Source organism: Mesoplodon mirus (genome assembly GCF_964341445.2).
Source record: "Mesoplodon mirus genome assembly, chromosome: 5".
Lineage (NCBI taxonomy): Eukaryota > Metazoa > Chordata > Mammalia > Artiodactyla > Ziphiidae > Mesoplodon > Mesoplodon mirus.
Window position 1 is genome coordinate 78,797,899 of NC_138980.1, and position 13,116 is coordinate 78,811,014.

At 39.7% G+C, this 13,116-nt stretch overlaps 1 protein-coding gene across 1 annotated transcript in view; it reads right to left on the reverse strand.

Annotated features, from left to right (window-relative positions):
• Positions 1–13,116, reverse strand: part of MEGF10 (multiple EGF like domains 10) — a 122,212-nt gene that overhangs the window by 58,497 nt on the left and 50,599 nt on the right. Inside the window, exon 5 of the mRNA XM_082620437.1 lies at positions 644–890. Coding sequence (XP_082476563.1) covers positions 644–890 — 247 coding nt within the window. The remainder of the gene's footprint in view (positions 1–643; positions 891–13,116) is intronic.

Here is a 13,116-nt window from a genome sequence, read left to right on the forward strand (position 1 = left end):
GAAAACTGAAGAATGCCCTTTCCACAAAATAAAGTTGTAGAGATTAAGTAACTGCTTTAGTGTTCTCCAGAAAGAATTAAACTATCTGTGTGCACATATCCTGCACAGATGTGATATATGTACTTTCATATTCACAAAGCAACATACATATCTATGGGCATTAAATAACCCAGCTAACCTTTCATCATGGACTATTTCTGACATCTTTCGCCTTCCTTCTTCTCTAAGGCACTGAACCCACCCAGCTTTATCCAGCTAATTAACAGAGCAGAACAACGTAGATCATTAACAGCCGGCAGTGTAAAATGAATGCAATTGAGGGAGTATCAAAGTCGAACCCAAATCTGCCCCAACAACCCCAAATATTGCCATTCAGCACAGCATCCTGGCCCTCTCTGCCTCTGCTCTGCCAAAAGAAGGCATGGAAGCTGGCTCTGAGGCTCTGGCTGGGCTCTGATGCTCTATAGCAAACAGCAGGAGCACCTAGTGGCCATCACTGCTCATCTCCACATCTGGGCCTGGGGTCCTATTCCCTCAGTAACTCTTCAGGCAGCAATAGAGAGAGAAGTGCAGGAATATACCAGCAGCATGAACAGAGAGGGTGGGTGGGCTCTGCTATGCTGCTCAGCAGCAAGTCACTTACAAGGCTCCAGTGTAGCCGGGTGGGCAGCGGCACTCCCCCGTGACGTGATCGCAGGTAGCTCCGTTCTGGCACTGGCATCTCTGGTGACAGTCGTTACCATATGTGCCCTGCTCACAGCGCTCCTCGCAGCGCCAGCCCCGGAAGCCCGCAGCGCAGTGGCAAGCCCCCGTGATGGGGTTGCACAGAGCCCCGTTTTTGCACTGGCACCGGCTGCTGCAGTGAGGCCCCCAATGATCACCGTCGCAGGCTGAGGTTGGGGAAAGAAACAGTGGAGGGCATCAGAGTACAGGTGTGGGTAATGGCAAGCTCTTTAGAAGCAGCTTTCCTCTCCCTTTGGAGAGAAAGTGGCTAGATGATCCCTTCATCACCATTCCTCAACCGAGCAGCAGGGCTCGGGCACACATCCATGGCAATATTTCACTGGTGCTCTGCAGTGGACCACTTCCTATCACTCCGCTGCTAAAGCATGGCTATACTGTTCAACTCCATGCCTGTGCTCAGCCTGTTCCCTGCACCTGGAATGTTGCGTTTGATGTGGCCGGAGTCATTGGCTAGGGGAGGGTGTGAGCAGCTGTAGGGAGAGAGGAGGCTGGCTAGGCAGGTGGGAATGGTCAGCTTATGCAGGGGTTTTTATGCACACCAAGAAGTTTGGATTGCATCTGGTGGACAAGGGATTGGTAGTAAAGGATTTTAAGCACTCAGGGACAATGGAGATTTGCCTTCTAGTAAGATGAGCTGGCTACAGCATGAGGAGGGCAGGAAGGAGCTGACAAGGAGAGGCAGGAGTTGGGGCAAGAAGCATAGTACTCAGAAGATCAGTGAGGGAGCCTCGCCTCAGGCAATGATGAGAGGCACAGAGAGGCGACCCACAGGCAGTCCACTGAGGAGTGGGCTGGCCTTGCTACAGGTATGCACCGAGCTCTCGAAAAGGAAACTGCTGCTGTGCTTTCAAAGTAATCAATCAAAATACATGTGATTGGGAGATAATCAGAAAAGGTAGGAAAAAAATTGACTAAATGTTTAACGTCACTGACTTGAAAATACAACAAACCTGAAACTGATGTGGACAGCAAATAAAAAGATAAGAGGTACATGAAACCAGGTAATACAAAGGCAGAAAAAAGCATTTAAAAGATATATTTTGCTTTTAACAGCTTTATTGGGGCATAATTGCTTTACAATTGTGTGTTAGTTTCTGCTTTATAACAAAGTGAATCAGCTATACATATACATATATCCCCATATCTCCTCCCTCTTGCATCTCCTTCCCACCCTCCCTATCCCACCCTTCTAGGTGGTCACAAAGCACTGAGCTGATCTCCCTGTGCTATGCGGCTGCTTCCCACTAGCTATCTATTTTACATTTGGTAGTGTATATATGTCCATGCCACTCTCTCACTTCATCTCAGCTTACCCTTCCCCCTCCCCGTGTCCTCAAGTCCATTCTCTATGTCTGTGTCTTTATTCCTGTCCTGCCCCAGGTTCTTCAGAACCGCTTTTTTTTTTTTTTTAGATTCCATATATGTGTTAGCATATGGTATTGGTTTTTCTCTTTCTGACTTACTTCACTCTGTATGACAGACTCTAGGTCCATCCACCTCACTACAAATAATTCAATTTTGCTTCTTTTTATGGCTGAGTAACATTCCACTGTATATATGTACAATATCTTCTTTATCCATTCATCTGTCGATGGACACTTAGGTTGCTTCCAGGCCCTGGCTATTGTAAATAGAACTACAATGAACATTGTGGTACATGACTCTTTCTGAATTATGGTTTTCTCAGGGTATATGCCCAGTAGTGGGATTGCTGGGTCGTATGGTAGTTCTATTTTTAGTTTGTTAAGGAACCTCCATACTGTTCTCCATAGTGGCTGTATCAATTTACATTCCTACCAACAGTGCAAGAGGGTTCCCTTTTCTCCAGACCCTCTCCAGCATTTAATGTTTGTAGAGTTTTTTGATGATGGCCATTCTGACTGGTGTGAGGTGATATCTCATTGTAGTTTTGATCTGTGTTTCTCTAATGATTAGTGATGTTGAGCATCCTTTCACGTGTTTGTTGGCAATCAATCTGTATATCTTCCTTGGGGAAATGTCTATTTAGGCCTTTTGCCCATTTTTGGATTGGGTTGTGTGTTTTTTTGATATTGAGCTCCATGAGCTGCTTGTAAATTTTGGAGATTAATCCTTTGTCAGTTGCTACATTTGCAAATATTTTCTCCCATTCTGAGGGTTGTCTTTTCGTCTTGTTTATGGTTTCCTTTGCTGTGCAAAGCTTTTAAGTTTCATTAGGTCCCATTTGTTTGTTTTTATTTTTATTTCCATTTCTCTAGGAGGTGTGTCTAAAAGGATCTTGATGTGATTTATGTCATAGACTGTTCTGCCTATGTTTTCCTCTAAGAGTTTGGTAGTGTCTGGCCTTACATTTAGGTCTTTAATGCATTTTGAGTTTATTTTTGTGTGTGGTGTTAGGGAGTGTTCTAATTTCATTCTTTTACATGTGGCCGAACAGTTTTCCCAACACCACTTATTGAAGAGGCTGTCTTTTCTCCACTGTATATTCTTGCCTCCTTTATCAAAAATAAGGTGACCATATGTGCGTGGGTTTATCTCTGGGCTTTCTATCCTGTTCCATTGATCTATATGTCTGTTTTTGGGCCAGTACCATACTGTTTTGATTACTGTAGCTTTGTAGTATAGTCTGAAGTCCGGGAGCCTGATTCCTCCAGCTCCATTTTTCTTTCTCAAGATTGCTTTAGCTATTCGGGGTCTTTTTTGTTTCCATACAAATTGTGAAATTTTTTGTTCTAGTTCTGAGAAAAATGCCAGTGGTAGTTTGATAGGGATTGCATTGAATCTGTAGATTGCTTTGGGTAGCATAGTCATTTTCACAATGTTGATTCTTCCAATCCAAGAACATAGTATATCTCTCCATCTGTTTGTATCATTTTAAATTTCTTACATCAGTGTCTTATAGTTTTCTGCATTCAGGTCTTTTGTCTCCTTAGGTAGGTTTATTCCTAGGTATTATTCTTTTTGTTGCAGTGGTAAATGGGAGTGTTTCCTTAATTTCACTCTCAGATTTTTCATCATTAGTGTATAGGAATGCAAGAGACTTCTGTGCATTAATTTTGTATCCTGCTACTTTACCAGATTCATTGATTAGCTCTAGTAGTTTTCTGGTAGCATCTTTGGGATTCTCTATGTATAGTATCATATCATCTGCAAAGAGTGACAGCTTTACTTCTTCTTTTCTGATTTGGATTCCTTTTATTTCTTCTTCTTCTCTGATTGCTGTGGCTAAAACTTACAAAACTATGTTGAATAATAGTGGTGAGAGTGGACAACCTTGTCTTGTTCCTGATCTTAGAGGAAATGGTTTCAGTTTTTCACCATTGAGAATGATGTTGGCTGTGGGTTTGTCACATATGGCCTTTATTATGTTGAGTTAAGTTCCTCTATGCCTACTTTCTGCAGGGTTTTTATCATAAATGGGTGTTGAATTTTGTCAAAAGCTTTTCCTGCATCTATTGAGATGACCATATGGTTTTTATTCTTCAATTTGTTAATATGGTGTATCACATTGATTGATTTGCATATATTGAAGAATCCTTGCATTCCTGGGATAAACCCCACTTGATCATGGTGTATGATCCTTTTAATGTGCTGTTGGATTCTGTTTGCTAGTATTTTGTTGAGGATTTTTGCATCTATGTTCATCAGTGATATTGGCCTGTAGTTTTCTTTCTTTTTGACATCTTTGTCTGGTTTTGGTATCAGGGTGATGGTGGCCTCGTAGAATGAGTTTGGGAGTGTTCCTCCCTCTGCTATATTTTGGAAGAGTTTGAGAAGGATAGGTATTAGCTCTTCTCTAAATGTTTGACAGAATTCACCTATGAAGCCATCTGGTCCTGGGCTAAAAGTCAGATTTTCAAATGCAGTTCCAAAGGAAAGGAAGAATGGCCATGATTCAAGTCAATGAGCAGGAAAAAGAGAGCAGTGAAGAAAAAATCCTCAATCGCAAACATTCTAAAATTTATGAAGGGTGACAATAAGCAAAGCCTACTCTCAATATGCATTGCCTAGGCAGCGGTGCATTTATTAATTAGATGCTATAAAAATCACTAGGGAGGAAGCACCCTGCCTAGAGCTCTTAGGATAAATTGCTTTTATGATAAAAAAAAAAGTTTCATTTCATAAAAATTTTATAACATCAACAGATCTGGAATAAACTATTGAAAAAAACAAAACTAGGCACACAGCAAACAACTTATTAGACTATTAGATATGCAGGATTTATCTTATATTATTAGAACCTACCTTTCATTTCATAATTTCAGAAGGTTTAAATGAATAATTCTGTTTTTAATCAGTATGGCTTTGGTCTCATTAGCACTTTAATAAACATACTTTCACACAATTAAAAGCAGTGGAAGAGAATTATCGAACCTAAAGCAGATAAGAAAGCAATTACCGAAGAACTCACAATATTCTTTCACAAAATAAGATTAAGTGGTAGTTCCAAGATGAGATTTCAGCCTAATTGTTATTCATATGAGTAGTTTCTTTTATTGCCTATGGATATGGACAAAGTTGTGGGTTTTTTTCAATTATAATTCTTTCAATCTAAGATTTATTCTTAAAAAAAAAAATTACATGGTATGTTCCTTTAAGCCGTCTCAGTTATCCCAGTTGGAGAAGAATCTGTCCTGTTTTGAAGGTCCCCCAAGGTAAATTACATAGTCCTTTGTAACTTGTTCCCTGGTTCATCAATCCTAAGAGTACGGAAAATCTTCATTACATGTAAGCCAAACCCATGATCCTATAACTTGATCCGCCCCCCCTCTTAACAGTATAGTCAACCCTGTACATCACTGTTCTCTATATTGTAAATGATTTTATTCCTTAAACATGAATACATCCTTGACACTGCTCTTTGCTATACTAAATACTACAACCTCAATACTTTTATGTACTTTTAAAAAGTTTATTCAATTTCACTCATTTTCTTTGCTGAATCCTCTCCAGAATGTCCACATTCCTCTCAACTTCCGGGAGCCTCAGATGCTAAATTAAAGATCCATTTTTCCTTATATATAATGGGGGATTAATTGATTGACACAGAAAAACAATGTAGGTAATAAAATTACCTTGATAAGGATATCAAGGTCATGTCAAAAGCATTAAAAAAAAATCACGATGACTTAAGAGTTCTTTTCCCTCACCGTGATATTGGGGTAAGAGTGGGCCGGAGCACATATATTTTATAGAGTATATTTTACAACAAGAGGAGAGTGGTAGGAAGAATTCAAGTATTGAGGGGATAGAACTGATCTCTCCTCTCCTTCATAACCCATTTGTTTGTACATCCCATTCAACAGCTTCTCTCCCAGCAGAGCAGTCAGGCAGAGACCAGTTCTATTTTCTTGGGATTAGATAAAAACAGAAACAAAATAACCCTTAAGATATCTCCTCATGGTAGAAACAAGTTTATAGCAGACATTGATAACTATCAGCATTAAAGAAAGGGTTTCGGGATTTTAAAGAAATATTATCGTGCCGACATGGTTAATTTCCCGCCTATATCTAAGCACTGTGGCATGCTTTGAAGTGACAGCTTCTCCCCTTGGGGTTGTATTTCTCTAAAAAGCCACTGATACATGGGCCTCACAATGTGAATACTAAGCACCAACATGGACTCTACTGGGAAGAAAATCCACATACAGAAGTCTACAGACAAATAGACAGGAAGTAGGACAAGCAAGATACAGAAGCCTGGCTTGAATGTAGCCATCAATGTGACTTCCTTTCCTTTCTTCATTTGTCATATTTAACTGCTTCAACATATCCACTTTTAAATGTATACTAGTGAGTTACACAGTTTATCACACAAAAGCCAGCTTTCTTTCCTGATCACTACAAATACAAGAGTATGTTGACTGTCTAGTACAAGAGGGAGAATTTGTTCCTTATGTTTAGTGCCAAGCTTGGCCAATTATCCTGAATTCAAGTACTGTATTTAGAAAGACAGTTTGGAGAGAGTCTGAACTCAAATCATCTGACATCTTTTAGTTAACACCTCACTCAAATTTCAAGGGGCAAGTATTTCACTCCTCAAGAAAAAGGGACTGGGTTGGTTACTACCACAGACAACTTTTAAAAAATATATAATATGTATAACTGAATCACTGTGCTGTACAGCAGAAATTAACACAACATTGTAAATCAACTATACTTCAATAAAATAAATTTTTTTAAATGTAGTTAACATGGAAATAACTTGAATATCCTAATAGGAAAAGGTAAATGAACAAAATTTTGTTTCAGATTAAATTGAAAAGAACCCAGATGCTAATAAGGAAGCGATGCCTCCTTTTCAGCTTCTGGTTTCAGTTCTTATTGTGTGAACAGCTAGAAATGGGCTATCAGATGCCATGTGCCCAGAATCATGCAGATGTTTCAGGAGACAGCTTAACGAGGGTCTCAGCACAGACAGCTTGCTCTAAGAAGCTCTCATAATAAGTTGGAAATAAAAGGGATTTTAAACTACTCTGTAATGTTAGGAGTATACAGGCCATGCTACAGCTCTTAGGGATAGCTTAGCAGAGCACTGGCTCCTCTCAAGACAATGGACTCACTCTGGAGCTCTAATGGCTGTAACTTCCAATGACATCTGTAACCACAGGTTATGTTTAGGGGCTAGGGGTTGAAATTCACTCAAGTGATATCTCTTAAGTACCTGCCTTGTGCCAGCCATGGTACCAGGCCTTGACTTCAAACAAGAACAATAAAGCTCATGCTTCTACAAGTTTATAGTTTAATGGCAAGGTGTCAAGTTACTAGGCAAGAGAATAACCTGTGACAGGTAGTGAGGTAAGGATATGGACTGGGTACAACGGAAAGCACAGGGATGACACTTAACCAATGTTGGTGAGTCGGGAAAGCCTTCCCTGACAAAATGATGTCTAAGCGAAGACCTAAAGGCAGAGGGTGCCATATTTAGGTAAAGGGCAGAGGATTTGTACATGGGAGAAAGGGGAACTGCAAGGAGAGGGAGGTTGCAGGGGGGGTTACATTCAGAAAGATCATGCAGTGGCCAAAAGCCTTTTACATGACAAACATCCATGAATGCCCTCTTGGGCTTCTGCACTATTGTATCATGGCCACTGTCATCTTTCTTAGCTGTGTGCACAACAAAAAGAAGTATAGAAATAAGCAGAGAAGAAGAGATATTAGACATGTCCTCTCCCTCCATCAGTCCTCCCCAGCCTGCCAAGCTCAGCTCAGAAACCTCTGTGCTTCAGGTACATTTTACAACCCAATCTGAGATGCTCTCTGAAAAAGGCAATACATATTTTCCATGACATTCACTTTGCACTTAGATCACAGTTTTTATATATGTTTGCATTGTCTCATATCTCTCAAATAAAATTGAATTTCATAGGTGTTAAGACACACGGACACCCTTCTAGATCTTAGCAGTTATCAACAGAAGGTTTCATACAATCATGTCCTGGCAGTCACCTGGCTGACAATGATGGTGAGAAGCATTCTTATTCAGAGATATTAAGCTGTGAAAAACTGTGCAACTGAGTCATGAAGTAGTGTAATAATAATGATGAGAATGATACTTACAGTGAGGAAGATTATCTCTCCCTTTTTTGGGAAAATCAGCATTCTTATGCACTATTATGGGATAGCAGATACCACATCTAGTTTAGAGATTAGTCTGGGAAAGTGTATCAAAAGCCCTTTACTCGGGCTTCCCTGGTGGCGCAGTGGTTGAGAGTCCGCCTGCCGATGCAGGGGACGCGGGTTCGTGCCCCGGTCCGGGAAGATCCCACATGCCGCGGAGCGGCTGGGCCCGTGAGCCATGGCCGCTGAGCCTGCGCGTCTGGAGCCTGTGCTCCGCAATGGGAGAGGCCCGCGTACCGCAAAAAAAAAAAAAAAAAAAAAGCCCTTTACTCATAAATTCCTCTTTGGGGATTTTTCCAAAAGAAACAAACATAAGTGTGTAAAGACAATTAGTAATACTTACATTGTGCCCACAGACGTTGTTCTAAGCACCTGAAATAGATGAATGACCACAGGGTCCCTATGAAGCAGGGACTACAGTTACCCCTATTTTATAGAAGAAGAAACAGATCCAGGTGACGTGCTTAAAGTTACACAGGCAAAAAGGGGTGAAGAACAGACCTCCCGTCTTCAGTTTGGATTCTAAACCACTCTCTTCTACCCCCTCCCAAGCTTTAAGGATGCTTATCCCAGAACTGGTTATAACAACAAAAAAATTAGAAACAACCTAATTTTCTAGCAATAAAGGACTGGTGAAAAAAATTTTGGTATAATCATACAATGGAATACCATGCATCAATTAAAAGTGATATTACTGAAGAATATTTAATGAACTTGAAAGATGTTTACAATATTGTAACTGTAAAAAGTAGATTAAAAATATGTAGCACATGATCCAATTTTAGCATTAGATTAGAATAAACTAGATGAAACTGTCATTAACTTAGGTCAAAAATGGCCTAATATCAGCAACTGTATATGGTTGAACCTAATATGTGGGGAAGGGAGGAGAAGAGGGAGAATGAGAAAGACACAGAGACAGAGAGACAGATATTGAAACACTCTGGGCCAGTGGGACCACCGGGTAACTCTGGGTCTTAAGACTGTGAGTGATTTTTTTTTTATTCATTTAGATTACCTAGATTTTCTAAATTTTCTGCAATTAAATGTATCCTTTTGTCAGGAGGAGAAAAGCAAGCAAAAAGTTACATTTTTAGATAGTTCAATCTGCTGAGCATTTATACTGTGCTACGTTCTGTGCTCCATGCTTTACACACCTCTCTCCAGTCCTCACAGAACTGACAAGGTGGGTGTCATTATCACCTTCAGCACATGGAGGATATTTAGGATGAAGACATGTAGGTAAAATGTCCAAAAACACCAGACTGTGGTATCAGTACTTAAACCCAAGGTTGTCTGCAAACAAAAGTCTGAGCACTTTTCACAAGTCCATTCTGCTCCTGAAGTAGTGAAATTACGTATTTTGGTTAAACATAATATCCCACAATTATGTTTTTCATCTAATATGATCCATTAAGGAGGAGCAGCCAATAATAAGACCTTTCACTGAGAGAGCCTATGGGGTCAGCCAGTGACTCAATATTCAGGGGCACTGAAAATAGGAAATTATCTCAGTAGTGAGAACACAGGGCATCTCAAAGAAAAAATAAAATTAAGGAGATGGTTAAATCTGAAGAGCCTCTGTAAGTTGAAAATGATTCTATGCAAACAGAAAGGGCAGTGAACTCACTGTGAAAACAGTACTGATGCTATTAGCTGGCCTGCTAAGGAGTGCTCTAACCTGAAAACTAGGCCTGCATAGTACCTGGCACATGGCTGGCTCTCAAGATATATTTGGTGAGTGAATGAAAGTGATTGTGCATGCAGAGCAGGATAACTAACTTGGACAAGCAGAGAAACCTTAAAACCATCATCGCAATTCTAGGTACATCCTCCTCTCCTACTTCACTTCAAGCAGTCCAGTTTTCCACGCAAAGGACAGAGAGAGAGAGAATAGGTTCCAAGATACACTGAGTTTTGAACATGTGTCAGCATTATGCAGCTACTTTATTTTAACCTCACAATAACTCGATGAGATGGGTATAATTACTCCAACATTTCATGTGAAAAATGGACTCAGATGATAATTTGCTCAGTCACTTAGCATTCAGGTGGCAAAAGCAAGGGTTCAACCCAAACCCATCAATGCTTCCATATCTGCGCTCTTCCACACACCCTGTGGACCATCCCAAGCGAGCAATGCTCATCAATTACCGGATCTGATATCAGTGCTCATTACTGGCTTCTGCCTGCTTTTCAAAGGGGAACCTTCTAGGACAAAAGTGTCACAGATATTTGAGAAGTAATACTTGTTTGACTAAAATGACAGTTCCCAGGCTTCAAAGTGTTAGTAGCAGGTTCATCAGAATGGTTTGATAAGAAATGTTCCAACATGTCCATAGCCATGCATGTATTGACAAAAACAAGGCATTAGGGAAAATCTTTGAACAAATGAGAGATGGTTTAGTAAATCTCTTGTTTTTGTGTAGACCAAGAATAAAGAAAGGAGAACAATTAGAGATACAGAGAAATGCCAGATGGAGAGATACTCCAGAGGAAAGGACAAGGGCACATTAATACATTGTCTCATCCAAAGGACTCCCTCAGCAGAAAAAAAAAAAAGATGAAATCATTTTTCCCTTAGAGAAAGCAGTGATGGTTACCATCAAATTCACCTTGTTACAAAATTCATCAATCACTAGCTGGCTCAAGAAATGGGTACAATCACTTAGCATTAGACAGGCCTGGACCTTAGCAGGGACACTGCAACTTCATAGAAATGGAAACTTGAGCAAGTCCCTGACCTTTATTATACTTAATTTTCTTTTTGTAAAATGGGGATGGTGAAATGTACTAATTACATCAAAAGTACTTGTTGCTATGTGTGACACAGCACAGATCTGGTAGCAGCAGAAATTTTATTCCGTGGTTGGCACAGTGGAGCGTCCCACCGCTAGAAAAACATCCTCCAGCTGTATATGAGTCTGGAATAACAGGCCTGTCAGTGGTTTGCATTATTTGTTTGTCTTGCATGAATCATTCATGCCAAAAAGGACAACTTGGTTCTCACAATGTGAATTCCAAAAACAAATTGCCCAGTAACTCCATAAAGTAAAAACAAGCCCTGGTGTATCACTCTTTTCATCCATTTTTATAAAGCCAATTGGAAAAAGCTCAGACCTGGGATGAAAACCAGTGTTAATTTACATCCTATTCTTAATTGTCAATTAAAAACTGGATTTAGAAATTGCTCACTTGCTGACGATTAACGTGTTCAGAGGTGTAGGCTCATACATGGAGCCCAGAAATACAAAAGGAGAAACTTAGAAACAAACATGTGAACTTCTTAATACTCCTCCCCTTAGCATAAAGAAGTAGATGGTCATAAATAAAATCTAAAGAATCCTGCCATATTAGGAGGCATCAATTCCAGGACCTGATTTTTCCCCAACTTATCTACACCCACCAAGACCACAGAAACAGCCTTGAAACACATTTTGAAGTATAAGATGCTTTTTTTTAAAGCAATTGGTTCTGAATTAGAGCGAAAACCAAAAGGGCCCAATTCTGTGTGCTTGTGTTTGGTATAAAGAAACCTTTAGATGAACTGAGTAGTCCGTTTTTTTGTTTTTGTTTTATCTTGGTTTAACACCTCTGGGATCGAAGAGGTAAAACTGTAGAACTATATGGGGTTCAAGAACTTTGTGGATACATCTCTACCAGATACTTACAACGGGATAATGTGTTGAATCTTGGAACTCATGTTTATCATAGGGAAAGTGCCATCAGTTTATAATACATAACTACCCTCACCAGGGTTGCTGTTTGAAGTAACTAAGACTGTAGGTGCCCTTAACATCTAAATGTCAAGCATCTATTAGGTTACATCAGTCAGCTATACGGACTTAAAAATATATTTTTACATGGAGTTTCACCGCGATGCTCTCCATTGACTTTAAATGTAGGAAAATCTGTGATTATGACAGAATTTAATAGGAAAGAAAATTCAGCCCTTCATATTCTCATATATAGACAAAGCACAAATAAGTCACTTTCAAGAAAATATCTCTACAGAGTGTGTGGCTTTCAAAAGAGACCAAAATAATTTTCTGCTGTCTCAAAGGATATAAAAACATGATTCTTCCTGAAATATACACACTTTCTTCCCAAGCCTTGGTTCCCTCAGGGTCTTTTATCTCCCTGTGATTTCATTCCTTTTGCCTCAGGCTAACAAGGCTATGGTGTGTCATTCCCTTTGTTAATGTAGAAGAAAAGATCCTCATTCAAAACATCAAGTGCTTTAAAAATAAAACAAGTTTGTAAGGCTTCTCCATCCATGAAGAAGAACAATAAAAATGTATTTTCCAGATCCTCTGAAAGCACTAAAACCTCATGTCCTTCACATGTCAAAAAGCCGGCTGGAGAGCTGACAGAGTGCCAGCAGTCACTATGGCCAACCACCCAGTGCTGTTTATATTAATATTATTCAGTGGCCGAGAGAGAACCTTTATTCTTCTTTAAAAAATGTTTATTAAATGAATTTTCAAAGCATGAACTGTCATTGTATAACATCAGTGCATGCTTATCCCAAATTATGAACCAGAAAAAAGGGTGTGAAATATTTATTCTTTAATGTTTCTAAATATAAATGTTGATGTCTCTCAACAAGAGCATATTGATGACTCTATTCACAGTGGAGGGAAATCTCAAGGATATAAACTGTAGGCTGGGATTAAGTAAGGGATTTGGGGGTATTACATTTATTCACTGAAGTCAAAAGAAAAACAATGACCTTGGGAGCCATTATGGGATATCTTGCTTTATAAAGTCTTG